At 45.6% G+C, this 19605-nt stretch overlaps 1 protein-coding gene across 4 annotated transcripts in view; it reads left to right on the top strand.

Moving 5' to 3' along the window:
• Positions 1-19605, top strand: part of LOC109921827 (cAMP-specific 3',5'-cyclic phosphodiesterase 4C-like) — a 271818-nt gene that overhangs the window by 187194 nt on the left and 65019 nt on the right. The window contains exon 1 of one of the 4 annotated variants that reach the window (XM_048614249.1): positions 14767-15152. The exons of the other annotated variants lie outside the window; for them this stretch is intronic. Within the exon in view, the coding sequence (XP_048470206.1) occupies positions 15031-15152 (122 nt within the window). The 5' untranslated portion in view covers positions 14767-15030. Of the gene's footprint in view, positions 1-14766; positions 15153-19605 lie in introns of those variants that run through there. 4 annotated transcript variants of the gene reach the window in all.

Here is a 19605-nt window from a genome sequence, read left to right as displayed (position 1 = left end):
AAGCACCACGCCTCAGGGAACATGTGTAACTGAGGCCTGACCATTAACCCGTGTGAATACTACCTCGTTCACTGCTTTCCTGTGTGTGGCAGGGTGGGGGGCTTTCCCTCTATGCCATGGACAACGTTACACTCCTTTCAACGAAACCAGGTTACCTGCCAAACAGCTCTTTGTGGGACAAAAAAGACAGAAATAGGTGGAGGAACTCTGGCATTTGTTAGGGAAAACAGAGTCAATCTTTCAAGTCCAGTGACCCTTCTTCAGAACCGTTCCAGCGTCTACAGTTCTTTATTTTATTTTAGCTCTTTGTGGGATCGTGCTGTCACATTTTCTGACTTAGAGTCATAGAGTCGTGCAGCATGGAAACAGACCCTTCAGTCCAACCAATCCATGCTGAGCATAATCCCAAACTAAACTAGTCCCACCTGCCCACACTTGGCTCATATCCCTCCAAACACTTCCTATTCATGTACTTATCCAAATGTCTTTTTAATGTTGTAACTGTACCTGTATCCACCACTTCCTCTGGAAGTTCATCCCACACACGAACCACTCTCTGTTTAAAAGAAAATTGCCCCCAAGTCTTTTTTAAATCTTTTTCTTCTCACCTTAAAAATGTGTCCCCTAGTTTTGAAATTCTCTATCTTAGGGAAAATACACTGCTATTCACCTTATCTATATCCCTCATGATTTTGTAAACCTTTTAAAAAGTCACCCCTCAACCGCCTACGCTCCAATGAAAAAAGTCCCAGTCTATCCAGCCTCTCTTTATAACTCAAACCCTCCATTCACGGCAACATCCTGGTAAATCTGTTCTGAACCCTCTCCAGTTTAATAATATCCTTCCTGAAGCAGGGAAACCAGAACTGGACACAAATGTACACAGTACTCCAGAAGAGGCCTCACCAACATCCTGGTCAACCTCAACATGACGTCCCAACTTCTATACTCAAAGGTCTGAGCACTGATGGTTTACACAGAGAGTGGTGGGTGTGTGGAATGCACTGACAATGATGGTAGTGGAATCAGGTACATTAGGGAAATTTAAGTAACTCTTGAATAGGCACATGCATGATAGTAAAATGTAGGGTATGCAGGGTAGTTTGATCTTAGAGTAGGATAATAGGTCGGCACAACATCGTGGGCTGAAGGGCTTGTACTGTGCAGTACTGTTGTATGTTCTATGAAGGCAAGTGTGCTAAACACCTTCTTACCCATCCTGTCTATTTGTGATGCCCACTTCAAAGAATTATGTACCTGAACCTCCAGGTGTCTCTGTTCTACAACACTGGCCAAGGCCCTACTTTTAATTGTGTAAGTCTTGTCCTTGTTTGTTTTACCAAAATGCAATACCTCACATTTATCCAAATTAAACTCCATCTGCCACTCCTCGGGCCATTGACCCAACTGATCAAGATCTCTTTGTAATCTCAGATATCCTTCCTCACTGTCCACTATGCCACCAATCTTAGAGACATTTGCAAACTTACTAACCATGCCTTCTATATTCTCACCTAAATAAATAGATCTAAACTTGACTGGATGTGGGGGCGGTGAGGATCTGTTGCCACTTCAAGTTACTGTGTGCAGCTCCCTTACAGGTGGATATCATTCCACCCATCATGTCTACTAGGTTTCCAATCTGTCTCCGTTCCCCTGCTGTTGCCCCACTGCTTTGTAATTGTTTGCCCTTTCAGAGTATTTTCCCAGTTCTCTGCTCGATGTTACTGTTGACTCTGTTTGAGCAGTGTACTCCTCATTGTAACCCAAAGTAATCATGTGATCGCTGGTTCCTTTGCTAACTTGTAAAATCCTAAATTGTAGTTCTCTGTTTATCAAACCTCCTGACAACAGGAGCAGCTTTTCTAATGCTATGTAACAGTGAGATCACATTGAAAGTGGGACACTTCGTTGGGCATTTTGCAACTGCGAGCTGGTTGGGTACGGTCAGTGTCATATTTGTGGTGGAAAACCAAAGCTGGGTGTTACTGCACTGACAATTGAATTTTTGATTGTCAAAGGTTATGGGGACAGTGTGGGGACAATGCATTGAAGTGTTTGGTCAGCCATGAATAGTATTAAGTGGGGGAACAGGCACAATGGACTGAATGGCCTGCTCCCATTCCTTTTTTTTTCAATGATCTGCCAGTCATTAGTACATGTGTGGAATCACACTGGACAGCGTTTGCTGGGTTATCCTGAGTGTGCTGAGAATTACACTGAAGGCCAGTTTCACATTGTCAGTCAGGTCAGTGGGTGACTCACCTTTGAAAACTGGAAACTACAATTATTTATTTATGCACAGGGTCCCATTGTCTGGAGAAAAACGGAACATATACACATTGTGCCCGTTTCAACTCAACAAAATACGGGACGACTGTTTGCTGGTTTACTTTCAGGACAAAGACTTGACCAACCGGGGTCCGTGAGCCTGATTTAAAACTTAAACCAAACTTTTGCAGTTAACTCAAATGATATGTAGATAGCCTAACCAGGGAAAGGGCTATACCGGACCTTGTATTGGGGAATGAGCCTGACCAGGTGATCACAATTTCAGTGGGGGAGCATTTTGGCAACAGTGATCATAATTGTGCAAATTTTAAGATAGTAATAGATGAGGATAAGACTGATCCTCGGGTGAAAGTGCTAAATTGGGTAAAGTTAATTACAGCAGCATTAGGCAGGAACTGGAGATATTACATTGTGGGCGGGGGGGGGGGTATGGCTGTTTGAGAATAAATCCACATTTGATACATGGCAATCTTTTAAAGGCCAGTTGTTCAGAGTTTAGGATCGGCATGTTCCTGTCAGGGTGAAAGATAAGGACGACAAAATTAGGGAACCCTGGATGATGAGAGATATGGAAAGATTAGTTAAAAAGAAAAGGAAGCATATGTAATGTTTAGGGAACTGAAATCAGACAAGGCCCTTGAGGAATATAAAGGAAGCAGGAAAAAACTTAAACAAGGAATTAGGAGAGCTCATGTCCTTGACAAGTAGGATTTAGGAGAATTCCAAGGCATTTTATAGATATATTAGGAGGAAGAGGGTAGCTAGGGAAAGAGTAGGCTCACTCAAGCACAAAGGACAGAATTTTTGCATGGAGCCAGAGACATTGGGTGAGGCCTTTAATGAGTACTTTGTGTCAGTATTCACCAAGGAAAAGGACATGAATGACAGTAAGATTAGGGAGGCATTTGTTGGTATTCTGGGACAAGTTGATATTAAGAAGCAGGAGGTATTATGTGTCTTGAAAAACATTGACAGTGGCTAAGTCCCCAGGGCCTGATGGGATCTATCCCAGGATACTGACGGAGATAAGGGAGGAGATTGCTGAGATCTTTGTATCGTCTTTTAGCCACCTAAACTATTGGGAAGAAAATGTAGGTGATGTGATTGGTAAGTTTGCAGATGACACAAAAATTGGTGGAATTGTGGATAGTGAGAAAGATTATCAAAAAACGCAACAGGATATTGATCAGCTGGAAAGTTGGGCGGAGAAATGGCAGATGGAGTTTAATACAGACAAGTGGGAGATGATGCATTTTGGGAAGTCAAATTCAAGATGCAAGTATACAATAAATGGCAGGACCCTTAGGAACATTGATATACAGAGGGAACTTGGGGCACAAGTCCATAGAATTATAGAATCCCTACAGTGTGGAAACAGGCCCTCCGGCCCAACAAGTCCACACTGAACCCAGACCCATCCCCCTTTTAACCCACCTAATCGACACCTCCCTGAACACTATGGGCAATTTAGCATGGCCAATCCACCTAACCTGAACATCTTTGGACTGTGGGAGGAAACCCACGCAGACACGGGGAGAATGTGCAAACTCCACACAGACAGTCACCTGAGGCTGGAATCGAACCCGGGTCCCTGGCGCTGTGAGGCAGCAGTGCTAACCACCGTGCAGCCCCTCTGTAAGTGGCAACACAAGATAAAGTGGTAAAGAAGGTGTATGGCATGCTTGCCATCATTAGTCAGGACACTAAGTATAAAAGTTGGCAAGTTATGTTGCAGCTGTATAAAACTTTAGTCCAGCCACATGTGGAGTATTGTGTGCAGTTTTTGGTGACCATACCATAGGAAGGATGTGGAGGCTTTGGAGAAGGTGCAAAAGAGGGTTACCAGGATATTGCCTGCATTGGAGTGTATTAGCTATAAGGACAAGTTGGGCAATCTTGGATTTTGCTGATGGAAGTATATCAAATTATGACACAATGGATAGGGTGGATAGTCAAAATCTTTTTCCCAGGGTGGAAATATCAAATACTAGGTTTAAGGTGAGAGGGAGTAAGTTTAAAGGAGATATGTGAGGCAGCTTTTCTACAGAGGGTGATAGGTGCCTGGAACACGCTGCCAGGGACAGTGGTAGAAACAGAAATGATAGCTACATTTAAGAGGCATTTAGACAGACACATGATCAGTTGGAGTTAAGGGGGTTCAGCTATAATGTTGTGTTTCTGTGCAACATTGCATTATAGAAAATCGTGCTCTAGAATTTACGGGGCCTATGGCAAAAGCAGGGTTAGGGGCATACCACCAAAAAAATCACTCAAAATTGCTCAAAAATCACTCAAAAGCCTAACACAAAGGCTAGCACAGTTTGAATAAATGTTTAATTCATATCTAGTAATGAAATAAAAGTAAATTTAACACTGAAAAAATGTCAAGATGACTTGGTTTTGAGGTTGCTCTGTTATTAATGCAGAGACCGAGGGTCATTATCATCATCATCACCTTCAGGTGCAGTTGTGGTTGCAGAGTTAGGGCGAGAAATAGTTAATCCAGGAACAAAAAGTTGCTGGAAAAGCTCAGCAGGTCTGGCAGCATCTGTGAAGGAAAGAAACAGAGTTAACGTTTCAGGTCCGGTGACCCTTCCCTAGAACTAGTTAATCAAACAGGGTGCAACCAGTTCTTACTGACATCACCCCAGGCCTCTACGATAATGTCAATTGCATTCTTGATGTTAAAGTTCTTCCAAAATTGAAGAGCACTGTCCCTATCCGCCTCAGTGGCTACAATCAGCCTCTTAAATGTGCGCCTTAAATAATAAACTTTAAAAGCTGTGATTGTGCCCTGGTCCCTGGGATGAAGGAGAGAGGTTGTGTTTGAGGGTGGCACTGGCGCAGAAATTCTTTCAGCGCTAATGTTGCACATGCTCAGGACAAAGTCCACGAAACCATCGTGTGATGTCGATGCGTGCTCCGCTGTGCACTGACAGAATCGCGTTATAACCAACACAAGTTCATGTTTTAGAAATCGCATTCCCCTATTTGTCAGTTGCATTATAGCCAATTGGTGTGGCCGGAACATGCATTATAGCAGAACCGACTGTAGTTTAAAATGGCATCATAGTCAGCACTGATATGGTGGGCCGTAGAGCCTTTTCCTGTGCTATACTGTTTTGTGTTCTGTCAGTCAACACTTACTGGTTCATTCTCCATGGTATCAACTGCTGTGACTGAGTCCACCTGCCAAATAATCAGCACTCTCCTTTCATACAGTATGAACATTGTTCCCCTTTACAGTTCTTGTAAAAGGTCCTGATGAGTGCAAGATGAAAAACTTTGACAAAATGTATCATTTCTCAGCAAAACTCAGTGTAGTTATAATTCCTTGGTGCTCCTTGGCTTGATGTTCAGTTTTGCTTTGTAATGATTCCTGTGAAGTCCTTGAGGTGTTTTTCTCTGTTAAGGACACAATATAAATGCAAGTTGTTGTTATTATTGAATTCCGGTTTCTAGAAAAACCGAGTACGTTAATCTTAAAGGTAAAGCAAGGATGTTGAAAGAGCCATCTGAGGTGAGGGTATGGAAGGAGTTCAGTGTGTGGTATTTAATGCTTCTCCAAATAGCTTGTTTATTTTCTGAAAATTCTTTGTAAAATTACGATTGGCTTCTTTAACTTGGAGAGGGGACCACTGCAATTTGAAAGGCCTTTGTGGACTGTAGATATTTTGTAAGACACATTGGGAACAAAACAAATGTGAAAGGCGCTATGGAAATGCAAGTTACTGAGCGATGCTTGAGCAGGATGGTGAGCCACCTGATCCTCTGCTGCCACCTTGTGTTGGCTGCTTGAATTGTTTCCACTCCGTCTGCAGACCCCTGTGTCAGAAATGTATCTGCATTCATCTTAAAATACTTCAAAGTACAATGAATTTACTGAGACTTAGTGGCTGATAGTCTGGTGCAGACTTTGCACAGCAATATCCCTCAAACAGCTATTTAACAACGCTTTGAGCGAACACGAACAGGACGTGGCCATTTATCCCCTTGACTCTGGCCTGACATTTAGCCAGATTTGCAGGTTATTTGACTCTTAACTCTGTCCATCCACCTTGGTTCGTTCACATAAAAATCTATCAAACTCAATTTTGAAATTTCCAATTGACCTCGCACCTCAAGGGAGAGAGTTCCATATTTCCTCAAGCCATTTTGTGAGGAAATATTTCCTGACATCGCCCCTGAATGACATGGCTCAATGTTTTGGGTTTTGCCCCCTCTTTCTGGGCTCATTCCCCTCCAGCAGCCCCACGGGACAAAATAATTTCCCCATTTAACTCCTTTAAACTGATAAATTCCTCAATTACATCAACTCCCACCACCCCCCCACCAAAACCTTTAGCACTCCCCCCATTTCCAGCCTAGACCCCAGGCCTGTTCCTGTGCAGACTTCCTCTAAGGGGAGGCAATGGTCTAGTGGTACAGTCATTTGGTTGTTAATCTAGAGACTCCGGGAATGCTCTGGCAACCGTGACAGATGTGGAATTTGAATTCAGTAGAATATCTGAAATCGAGAGTCTAACGATGACCATGAATCCATTGTCGACTGTCGGAAAATCCCATTTGGTTCACTAATGCCCTTTAGGGAAGGAAACTGCCATCCTCACCTGGTCTGGCCTACATGTGACTCCAGACCCACAGCAACGTGGTTGGCTCTCAACTGCCCCCTGGGTAATTAGGGATGGGCAATATAGCCAGCGATGCCCTCATCCCCATGAATGAATAAAAATAAACATAGCATCTCTCCTTTGGCTCGAGTCGGATTTCGCTGAAACTGTTCTCCAAGGGAAATTACAGCTGGGGAGAGCCCTCCTGCCCTTCGAGTCCTGATGAGAAATCTTTAACACCCACATGAAGAGATGGACAGGAACAGAGGAGATGGTGTCCCAATGGTATTATTGCTAGACTAATGTTCTGGGGACCCGGGTTCAAATCCCTCCATGGCAGATGGTGGAATTTGAATTCAATAAAAAATCTGGAATTAAGAGTCTAATGATGACCGTGAATCTATTGTTGATTGTCAGAAAAAACCCATCTGGTTCACTAATGTCCTTTTTGGGAAGAAAATCTACATGTGACTCCAGACCCACAGCAATGTGGTTGACTGTCAACTGCCTTCTGAAATGGCCCAGTAAGCCACTCAGTTCAAGGGAAGGTCAACAGATGGCCAGGCAGCATCACCCATGTCCTACAAGTGAATAAAAAACAATATGACTCCATCTCCCACACTCCACATCCCCGCCTCCCCCAACTCTGTTGGGTGCTTCTTTGGGAAGTAACCACCAATTAGTCATCAGGTTAGAGTGTAGCCACTGTACCAGGATTATTGACCTTCCTGGTTAACAGCAGCCAAGTCATGAGAGAGTCTTAACAAGAAGAGGCACTTGTCCTAACAATGAGATCTAGTTCATTGCATGACAGTAAGAGGTAACATTGGCTAGTTGGATATAATAACTAGGGTTGTCAGGAGCAAGAACGTCTCATCCTATCAGGATTTCCAGCTGGGGTCTTGGTTCTCCACCTAGGACTGCATGACATCCTCAGATTGGGTGGAGCTTAATATCGTCACTAACATTAACCCTTTCAGAACCATGACCTTCTAGAACACACTGCACCCAGTTGCAAACACTGGAAGGATACTAACCTTGTCCCTCACTGCTGACAGAACATGAAAACATTCCTGATGATTTCACAATCCATCAATGTCCAATTTCATGTAGAATCCAGAAAAGAGGCTATGTCCCAATGTCAAAGGGGCTGACTTCTTAAAATCTGCCTGAAAATGAGATGACTGTGTTGTATGGAGACTAAATTGACTGGAACAAGGTTAAATAAACCATGACAAAGGCAAAAGGAGAAACCACCGTTACCCAGGGTTAGAATCTGATGTGGATTTCAGTCCCACTTCACCTTTCAGCTCGTGATCAAGGCTGCACTCCCAGTCTAGCACTGGGGAGGGTCAGCGCCGAGGAAGCGCCGCAATGTCGGAGGGTCAGTACTGAGAGTGCCACACTGTAAGGTGAATGTAAAAGAGAGTGGGTCATATCTCTTTGGTGACCTGGGTCTGATCTTTATCCTCCAACCAGCACCAATTAAAAAAGCAAACCCAATGAACTGCTCATTACCACGTTGCTGTTTTTGGGATCTTGCTGTGTGGAAATTGCACGTGGCTTAACCAACAATGACTCCTTGTCGAATAGTACATCAGCCAGCTGTGGGGTTGCTATGGGCATTCTGAGATGGTGAATGGTTTTGGTGAGAGACAGAGTTTGGAATTTGCTGTTTAGGTTAAATCAATCACAGAGAACTCGTAGGGGAGCATCAGTGAGCACTTCTTCCCACTCAGCAAGATAATTGGAGAGAGCTGGGTGGAATGTGGCCCTTTGTAACGAGAGGGCGTAAGAGTATAAAAAGGAAGAAATCCTACACCAGGGAGAACAAGGCCAGAAACTTAGAAGCAAAACAGAAGCAACAAAACCATCTTTGTTTCCAAGGTAACCAACTAAACATGGTAGCTGTAGCTGTTGCCAGGCAGACTTGGCCATCCGGACCAATGATTGGACGGTTCTGTTGAGTTGTTGAGACACCGATGGAAGGTTTGAGCACGTGCCAGAGTTTGATTTTTTTTTCAGAGACGAGACGGGGAACGGCCGGCACAGGCCCTGAGCGATGACGCCACAGGGTCCGGGTCAAAAGACAGGAATAGGAAAAGTTCAAGTCCTAGAGTGGCCTGGGTCAGGACCGTGGCCAATCACACAGGTCGGAGAATCTGTGCAGATCCAGCAACAAACCTGGAATTGGGAAGTGTTGAGGTCTGGGGCTGGAGGAGGGAACAGAGGCTGACTGCTTTTTCTGTGCAGTCTCCATCCAAGCCTCTCTGTCCTTTTCTCAGGCTGTAACGTTTTTCCCACTCATTCCGCAGGCCCCCTTCCTGCCTTGTCACCACCACCCCCGCCACCTCCATCCCACCAATTAGCCCCAAATGTTGCTATCACAATGCCTGCTGAATCTTTGCAGAAATAGAATGTGGCTTCCTGCCCCATGCAAGAACAACAGTTTGCATTTACTGAGCACATAACCACCCCAGGATATCTCACAACTTGTCAGCCCATGAAGAGCATTCTTTTTAAAAAAAAAAGATGAATTGTGTTAACTTAAACTCAGCAAAAACCCACATGCAGCAACATAGAGCAGAGACAGCTCTTAGAATCACAGAAATGTTACACCACAGAAAGAAAGACGCCATTCAGCCCATTGAGCCTGCATTGACTTGTTAAATGAGCATCATTACCCAGTGCCAGTTCTTCCCAGACCCTTGCATACTGTTTTAATCCAGTGCCCCTCTTGAATCCCCCAAGGAGCCGACCTTCTTCCGTATTTCCAGGTGGCATATTCCACACCCTAACTACTCACGGAGTGAAAAAGTTTATTCTCCTATCAGCCTTGCTTCATTTTCAAACCACATTAAAACTCCTCTGCACTTTGTCACATATTGGGCTGTGGTAGTTTTTACATTCTCCTGAGAGTGTGGATGGGATCCTGGTTTAACTTTTCACCTGTAAACAGTGCTGCCCTCTCTCAGAGACTCCATCTGGATTGAGAAACCAAGGGGCTGAAGTTGGGGATTCAACCCTTTACCCTGTGTCTTAGGCAGAGTCTCCCTCTCCTCTGTCCGGTGTGTGTGTGTCTGTGTAAGCTCCCACAGCTACATTTAACAGGGATCTGGATAGGTACATGAATAGGAATGTTTTAGCAGGATATGGTCCAAATGTTGTCAAATGGGACTACACCAGTTTAAGCTATCTGGTCAGCATGGACGAGTTAGACCAAAGTGTCTGTTTCTGTGCTGTATAACTCTGGCTCTATATCCCCCACTTTACTACTCCTGTCAATCCAGGGATCAACCTTGGTTCAATGGAGAGTGCAGGAGGGTATGCCATGAGCGGCACCAGGCATACCACAAGATGAGGTGTCAACATGGTGAAGTTACCAAACAGGACTACTTGAGTGCCAAACAGCATAAGTAGCAAGTGGTAGACAGAGCTAAGCGATCCCACAACCAACAGATCAGATCTAAGGTTTGCAGTATTGCCACATCTAGTCATAAATAGTGGTGGGTACTTAAACAGCTCACTGGAGAAGGGGGTGTCCACAAATATCCCCAACCTCAATGATGAAGGAGCTCAGCTCATCAGTGCAAAAGAAGACCAGGTGGGGAGTTCTCTGCAGTGTCCTAGAGTCAGCGTTTATACCATAACCATCATCGGTCAAATAGATCAGCTATCTGCTGTCGCATTGCTGTTTTAGTGGGAGCTTGTGTGCGCAGGTTGACCTTGTTTCCTACAATACAACAGGGGCTGGGCTTTAAAAGGGACTTCACTGGCTTGGAAGCAGTTTGAGATTTTCTCAGATATGGAGTGGCGTTAGAGCAATGCAAGCCTCAATTCTGGTGCTGAGTGGGTGTTGAGGGTGGAAGTGGATGGGGGTTTGGGCTGTCGTGGGGGAGGGTCAGTGTTAAATGCCAGAGGGTCTTCTGTCCTGACAGAGATCAGTGTGAAGTGAGGGGGATTGGGGTTTGATTACAGAGGGATGGTGCTGGTCTCTGTATTTAGTGTGAGGGAAGGGAGTGTAGTCAATAGCAGTTCAAGGTAACAAGGTTACAGCTGCCCCAGTAAACAATTGACTTTAAGTGAATCACTGCAGACCGTTAAGGCGTGTCTTAGTGTGGGAGCTTGGCTCTCCAGCTCTCTGCAAAATTCTAAAGTGCTGAGGCCACTCTTTGAGGAGAGTGAGGGTCGATGTTGCACAAATACAGCCTGAAGAGGGACAGCGAGAATGCAATAGGGGAAGCAGCCAGCTCAGCTCTTGAGGGGGTGGAGTGGGGTGGGGTGGGGTGGGGGTTGGGGGAGCGCGGGGAAGGGTGGCGGTCGCATTCACCTCGTCCGGTGTACACAGACCCTGTCCCCACATACACGGATCTTTGGTCCATCCCAGATTCCTAACGCTATTTACCTGACCCCACATTTCGGAACTAGGAAAGGGAAAATATTGCATTTCTGTAGCGCCTTTAACATAAAAGGTTTTGCAGCTTAGAAAAAGGCCTTTCGGCCCACTGTGTTCGTGCTGGTCATCAAAGATTCATCCCCTCCTCCCATTGCGTGAGGCATTTTGAAAATTCCTTCAGGGATGTAGGCATGGCTGCCCTTTACTGAAGAACTTGTCCAGGCCATTTCAGAGGGCAGTTAATAGTCACCCACATTGCTGTGGGTCTGGAGTCACAGGTAGGCCAGACCAGGTAAGAATGGCAGTTTTCTTTCCCTAAAGGACATTAGAAACCCAGATGGGGTTTTATGTAAGTGGTCACCCTTCAGTTAATTAAAGATTTTTTATCTGCCAAGGTAGGATTTGAACCTAGACCGTTAGCCTGAGCTGCCACCCCTTTACCACAAAATCAATCAGACAACAGACACTGGAGATGTTAACGATGTGAGGTGTCAAAAAGCTAGGTCAAAGAGTTTGGTTTTATGGGATCTCTTTAAGGAAGAAAGGAGGAGTACAGTGAAGATACAGGGAGGGAGATCCAGAGGTTAGAGCTGAGGTAACCATGCACAAGGCCATCAGCAGTAGAGCCATGGAAGTGGGGAATGGGCGAGGGGCTACCATTGGCTGACTATGTACCCTGAGACGTGTGTATTATGGGACTTGTATGGTAAGTTGATTGTCACTGTATACTGTTTATGTCCTGCATAGGGCTGGAGGAGATTACAGAGACAATAAAGGGTGAACAAAGGCAGTGTCTGAATACATGAAGAGGCCAATCAATCCCCGATCCTAATCTACAATTCTATTGGATCGTAGTTAATGAGTACCTGAACCCATGAACTTAGCTGGCATTAAGACCCTCCCACAACAAATCTATATCACTTTTAATGTTTTTACACACCTCCCTTCTCCTCCACACCCCGCATCCCCCACCCCCCCATGCCTCTTTGGGAGGTTGCCGGGGGGAGTACAGATTTCCACTTCCCTTTTTGTGAAGAAGTGCATCCTGACCTCCCCCCTGACTGGTCTCAAACTGTGGCACGATTTGACGGGCCTGTGCTTGTAAATATTGTCATTCTCAGGGAAATGAATTTCCTCAGGCCCGTGGTTTGAATCTGAAGCCAGGATTCTGGATCGTCACTGTCACCACATGGTTTCTGCTCATCTCCCTGTGTGAAGGAGAGCCTAGAAAGGACGTGACTTTGATGAAGCATCTGGTTATTTGGGGAAGGTGGTCATGTTCCTCCTTGGAGCAGGCTGCCTCAATAAACTCAACGTTATGAAAGCTTCTGACAGATTAAATATGGAGAACCATTTAGAGAAGGGAGGAGGAGGTTGATAATGAGAGAAACATAGAAACGTAGAAAATAAGAGCAGCAGTGGGCCATTCAGCCCTTTTGAACCTGCCCCACCATTCAATACAATCATGGCCAAACATCCAATGCAGTCTGCTGTTCCCACTTTGTCCCCATACTCTTAGATCCCTTTAGCTCCAAGAACTAAACCTAAGTCCTTCTTGAAGATGTTCTATGTTTTGGACTGTCTTCAAGCTACATCTTTCTGTTTTCCGTTCTTATTTCTAAAACTATTCAAAATAGCACTGGATCATGGCAACAGTTGAAAAAGCTTTTCACTGTATTCTACTTTTTTTTTCACTGTGAAAATAAAATCATTCATTTATTCATTCATTCATTCAACCATTTTCTGTAAGAATTCCACAGGCTCACCACTCTCTGGGTGAAGAAATTTCTCCTCATCTCAGTCCTAAATTGTATCATTAGATCGAGCTTCTGGTCTTCCTGCTCATTGGAAACATCCTTCCTGCATTTACCCTATCTAGTCCAGTTGGAATTTTATCAGTTTTTAAAGAAATCCTCCTCCATTCCAACATCTTTCAGTTCTGCAGAACGGTCACTAGGCTCAAAGTGTTAACTCTGTTTCACTTTCCACAGATGCTGTCCAACCTGCTGAGTTTCTCTGTGTTTGCTCCATACATAGAGATACACATAGTATGTGCTTGCACCAGAGAGGATACCTGATGTTGTGGATGTTGCCTAGACTAGAGAGTTTGTTGTGAAGGAGTATTGGTTTGGTTTGAGCTTGGAGGCTGAGGGGTGATTTAATTGAGGTGATGAAGTGATGAGAGGTCTCAATGGAGTGGATGTGGCAGGACTGCAGAGCTTAGATTTAATCCATTGGTTGTGGGATCGCTTAGCTCTGTCTATCACTTGCTGCTTTCGCTGTTTGGTGTGCAAGTAGTCCTGTTTGGTAGCTTCGCCAGGTTGACGCCTCATCTTCAGGTATGCCTGGTGCCCCTCCTGGCATGTCCTCCTGCACTCTCCATTGAACCAGGGTTGATCCCCTGGCTTGATGGTAATGGTTGAGTGGGGGATATGCCGGGCCAGGAGGTTACAGATTGTGCTGGAGTACAATTCTGCTGTTGTATATCGCCCACAGCGTCTCATGGATGCCCAGTCTTGAGTTACTAGATCTGTGCGAAGTCTGTCCCATTTAGCAAGGTGATAGTGCCACACAGCACGATGGAGGTTGTTCTCAATGTGAAGGCAGGACTTCATCTCCACAAGGACTGTGCGATGGTCGCTCTTACCGATACTGTCATGGACAGATGTAACTGCAGCTGGCAGATTGGTAAGGATGAGGTCAAGTATGTTTTTCCCTCTTGTTGGTTCCCACACCACCTGCCGCAGACCCAGTCTAGCAGCTCTGTCCTTTCGGACCCAACCAGCTCGATCAGTAGTACTGCTGCTGAGCCACTCTTGGTGGGCATTGAAATCCCCCACCCAGAGTACATTTTGCACCCACTCTACCCTCAGTGCTTCCCCTAAGTGTTGTTCAACATGGAGGAGGACTGATCCATCAGCTGAGGGAGGACTGTATGTGGTAATCAGCAGGAGGTTTCCTTGCCCATGTTTAACCTGAAGTCATGAGACTTCATGTTTCTGTGTCTCTGTCTCTGTGTCTGTGCGTGTTTCTGTGTTTCTGTGACCCTGTGTCTTTGTGTGTGTCTGTGCGTGTCTGTCTGTGTTTGTTTCTGTGTCTCTGTGTGTGTGTGTGTGTGGAAAAGCATGAATGAATGCGGTCGCATGGACAGAAAGTTGTCTAACCAGCATGGGGTGGGGGTGAGAGAGAGAAAGCGAGAGATCTGAGAAGTGGAGAAGACAGAGAGGGAAGCACAAGGCAGTGATATGAGGCTCCCATTCAGAGTGAGACCGAATACAAGGCTGGGGGTAAAGGCACTGAGCTGGCGGGGAGGCTGGGGATGGCCCTGGGCACTGAGAGGGAGGCGGATGCAGACTTTGAGGGGGGTGGGGGTGAACCGAGAGAGAGTCCACCCACTGTCAATGACGCACCGAGCTCCCAGCCTGGGCTCACTGTCTCAATCTCCTGGCTCAGGCTGTTCGGCAACAGGAGGCTGACAGGGACATGCACGTTGGAGGGAGAATCGACTCTAGGAGTTTGTGGTCTCCGAGTTGAGAGAATTGTGTTTTCTTTTTTGAACATATAAAGCCCCAAGCCTCCGTTACAGCCAGTGGAGCGGGGTTGCAGGAAGTGCTGTGTCTTCTACACCATCGGTCATGGCCCACGTTGAGTTTTGAGGAAAAAGAAGCAGAAAGGTCCCAGCTGCGGCGGAGAGGGACAGGGAGAGGGAGGAGAGGGGCTCGGCAACAGCAGATGAGCCTGTCCGGGAGCTGCGGGCTCCTTCCTGCGGGAGAGAGAGTCCCCAGACTGGCTTGCAGCAACGGATCTCCCCGCTCTGTCAACCGGCCCATTGACATAGTACACAAGCGAAGGCGGTAATGTGTTCCCAGGCTATCTCCTTTATCCTCTGCCCCGTTTCTCTCTGTGCCTTACTTCACGGGGGTGGAGGGGGGGAATTGCATGGGGTTTTATTTGCAGGGGTGGGGTCAGTGAAGTGGTGGAGTGGAACGTGGACAAGTCTGATTTGGATCTCTGTGGACCGCAAGAACAGGAATTGCTGGAAAAGCTGTCAGCAGGTCTGGCAGCATCTGTGGAGGGGAATCAGAGTTAACGTTTCGGGTCCGGTGACCCTTCCTCAGAAACTTGTTTACAGCATCCGCAGTTCTTACTTATTTAGGATTTCTGTAGCTTTCCTGACTCCTTGATCTCGAGGTGGTGAAGTTCTTGTAAAAGTGTGGTCTGTATTTGAAATGCAAAAGCCAATTTGCCCACACACACAAAAATACACCGATAACTATAGGCCAGTTAGCTTAATGCCTGGCATAGAGATTAGAAACTGAATAGGCTGGGGCTATTTTCCCTGGAGAGCCAGAGGCTGGGGTAGTGACCTTATAGAAGTTTATAAAATCATGAGGGGCATGGACAGGGTGAATAGTCAAGTTCTTTTCCTCACGGTGGGGGAATCCAAAACTAGAGGGGCATAGGTTTAAGGTGAGAGGAGAAAGATTTAAAAGGGACCTAAGGGGCAACTTTTTCACACAGAGGGTGGCCCATGTATGGAATGAGCTGCCAGAGGAAGTGGTGGAGGCTAGTACAATGACAACATTTAAAAGGCATCTGGATGGGTACATGAATAGGAAGGGTTTGGAGGGATATGGACCAAATGCTGTCAAATGGGATTAGATTTATATGATTGGCATGGACAAGTTGGACCGAAGGGTCTGTTTCCATGGTGTATATCTCTATGACTCTATGTCAGAGTCTGTTATAAAGGATACAATAGGAGATCATTTAAAAATACATGATATGATCAAACAGAGTCAGAATGGCTTCATGAAGGGGAAGTCATTGGCTGACACATTTCCTGGAATTCTTTGAGGAGGTGACAAACAGGATGGATAAGGGGGAAGCTGTGGATGCAATGTATTTGGATTTTCAAAAGACGCTTTTGACGGCATGGTGGTTCAGTGGTTAGCACTGCAGCTTCACAGTGCAAGGGACCCAGGTTCAATTCCAGCCTCGGTCGACTGTCTGTGCAGAGTTTGCACGTTCTCCCCGTGTCTGCGCGGGTTTCCTCTGGGTGCTCCGGTTTCCTCCCACAGTCCAAAGATGTGCAGGCTAGGTGGATTGGCCATGCTAAATTGCCTGTAGTGTTCAGGGGTGTGTGGGTTATAGGGGGATGGGTCTGGGTGGGATGCTCCAAGGGTCGGTGTGGGCTTGTTGGGCCGAAGGGCCTGTTTCCACACTGTAGAGACTATGATTCATGATTCATCACTTGAGAAGGTACCACACATGAGGCAACTTAATATGATAAGAGCCCATTGGTGTTGGAAGGTGTATGGTCCCATGGATAGAAAATTGACTAGTTTATAGAAGACAAATAGTTTGTGATAAGGAGGACATTTTCAGGATGACAACCTGTAGTTAGTGGAGTCCCACAGGGATCAGTGCTAGGGTCACAGCTGTTTACTATATGTTAAGAACTTGGATGAGGGAAGTGAATGTCCTGTAGCCAAGTTAGTGACTGACACAAAAATAGGTGGCCATGATGTGGAGGTGCCGGTGTTGGACTGGGGTGGACAAGGTCAGAAATCACATGACACCAAATTATAGTCCAACGGGTTTATTTGAAAACTCAAGCTGCTCCAAAAGCTGTTGGACTATAACCTGGTGCCATGTGACTTCTGACAAAATTAGGTGAGAAAGCAGGCGGTGAGGATGACACAAAGCATTTACAGAGGGATATAGAACATAGAACTGTACAGCACAGTACAGGCCCTTCAGCCCACAATGTTGTGCCAAACTTTTACCCTAATCCTAAGGTCTATCTAACTTCCACCACTACCTTATACTATCATCCATACGCCTATCTAATAGCTGCTTAAATGCCCCTACTGAGGCCTACTTCACTAACCTCTCTAGCAATGCATTCCACACCCCTACCACTCTCTGAGTAAAGAACCTACCTCTGACGTCTCCCCTATATCTACCTCCACTCACTTTAAAACTATGCCCCCTCGTAATAGCTACCTCCACCCTAGGAAAAAGTCTTTGGCTGTCCACTCTATCTATACCTCTGATCATTTTGTGCACCTCTATCAAGTCACCTCTCATCCTTCGTCATTCTAAAGAGAAAAGCCCTAGCGCTCTCAACCTTTCCTCGTATGGCGTTAGAATTGACAGATGGAATAAAATATGGGAAAATGTGAGGTTGTGCACTCTGGCCAGAAGGACGGGGAGGTGAATATGATTTAAATGGAGATAAACTGCAGAAAGTGGTTGCAGTACAAAAGGTTAGGGGAGTGTTTGTGCATAAATCACTGTCCAAGTCCAGCAGGTAATTGGGAATACACATGGAATGTTGGCATTTGTTTCAAAGTGAATGGAATATAAAATGGGGAATTCCTGCTGCAAATAAACTGGGCCTGAGTTAGACAATAGCTGGAATACTGTGAACAGGTTTGGTCCTCATACCTAAGGAAAGGTATACTCCCCTTTTGAGGCAGTCCACAGAAGGTTCACTCAGTCGATCCTGGCTGTAGAGGGAGTTTCATCTGAGGAGAGGTTGACTAGGTTCAGCCTGTTCTCATTGGAGTTGAGGAGAATGAGAAGTGACTTTATTGAAAGATTCTGAGGGGGCTTGACAGGGGAGATGCAGAAAAGTTGTTTCCCTTTGTGGAAGATGACCAGAGGGTATAATCTCAGAATAAGGGGTCACCCATTTAGGACAGAGTTGAGAAGGAATTTCTTCTCTCTGAGGACAGTAAGTCTGTACAATTCTTTACCACAGAGGGCTGTTGAGGCTGGGTTGTTAAGTATATTCAAGGCTGAGATAGACATTTTTAATTGGTGAGGGGAATCAAGGGGTATGGAGAAAAGACAGGAAAGTGAAGTTGAGGATTACCAGATTAGCTATGATCTCATTGAATGATGGAGCAGACTAGTTGATGGACAGAATGGCCTACTTCTGCTCCTACATCTTATGGCCTTATTCCACAGGCAGCCATGTGATAATGACATGATAGTCTCTTTGTGTGATGTTGTTGAGGGGTAAATATTGACCAGAGCTCACCTCTGAATACTGGCCAGTTGGGATCTTAAGGCAGAGTGTTAGTCTAACGGCCCACGGAGGTTGGCGTTCGGAGTGGAAGAGGTGAATGAGGCTTTGGGGCCAGGAGGGTGGTGAAAGGATAATGCTTAAACAGAAGGTGGGAGAGGGGGACGCAGTGGCCTGGTTCTTTCCCTCATTCAGAGATGAGTTCCAGTTTCTGTTGTTGCATTGCTCCCTCTCACATCTGTTGTTGGTTGGTTACAGCTTTGTAAAGTCCATTGTACACATAATTGCTGTTGTACTATTCCAGCTGCCCTTCCCTTTTCATTTTGCCCCCCTCTACCCTCCCTCTTCCCTCAGGCACTTTTCCCCTGCCCCTCCTTGTCTCACGTTTTCCCCTCTGTACTCCTCTTCTTTCCTCTTTCAGCCTCTCTCTTCTCACCTTCTGTCCCCTTTCTGTCAGCTACCAGCTCCATTCACGATCCCAGTGAACCCCCTGTGTAAAACCAGCTCAGCTGGCTTCTCTCCTAAAGGCCTTGCATTTAGTCCGAAATGGCTATCTTCCATTTTATAAACTAATCTAGCTTACAACTTCATAGTCAAACTTAAGGGGCTCTTGTGTTGCAGTGGTAATGCTCCTGCCTCTGAGCTAGGAGGCCCAGGGTTCAAGTCCATTTGCTCTAGAGGTGTGTCATAACATCACTGAACGTGTTGATTTAGGAAATATCTGTAATCAACCTTAGCCAGGATGAAACCTTTGAACAGAATATATCTGTGCAAGTGTGTTGAGAATTACACGATAATCACATTGAAGATTATTGGTTAGACTGCAACTGAGCAGTGTCTTAACCTCTGGCTTCTGGAAGCTACATGTATTCAGACTGGGGCCCTGAATTCCTGTGAATAAAGGAACATGTCCAGGAATTAATTGTATATTTTTCAATTCAACAAAAACTTGGGGAACAACAGTTTCTCAGTTCATTCCCCATGCCAACACTTCAACTAATGAGAGTTGACTGGCCAACCAATCTGCACCCTTTTCTCAAGCAATGTAAATTGTTGTTCCCTGTGAAATTTGGCATTCTTGTGTCTGCCCTGATGAGTGTAAGGTGAAAAGTTTCAGTAGCAGGTGTCTTTCTTTCAGCAAAACTCAAAATTCTGTGTAACCAAGCAACTACAAGGGGTGAGATAACAAGGTGTAGAGCTGGATGAACACAGCAGGCCGAGCAGCATCAGAGGAGCAGGAAGGCTGACGTTTCGGGCCTAGACCTTCTTCA

This window comes from Rhincodon typus, chromosome 29 (assembly GCF_021869965.1).
Source record: "Rhincodon typus isolate 14 chromosome 29, sRhiTyp1.1, whole genome shotgun sequence".
Lineage (NCBI taxonomy): Eukaryota > Metazoa > Chordata > Chondrichthyes > Orectolobiformes > Rhincodontidae > Rhincodon > Rhincodon typus.
The sequence above is the reverse complement of the archived record's forward strand: the minus strand, read 5'-3'. Positions and strand labels throughout refer to the sequence as shown.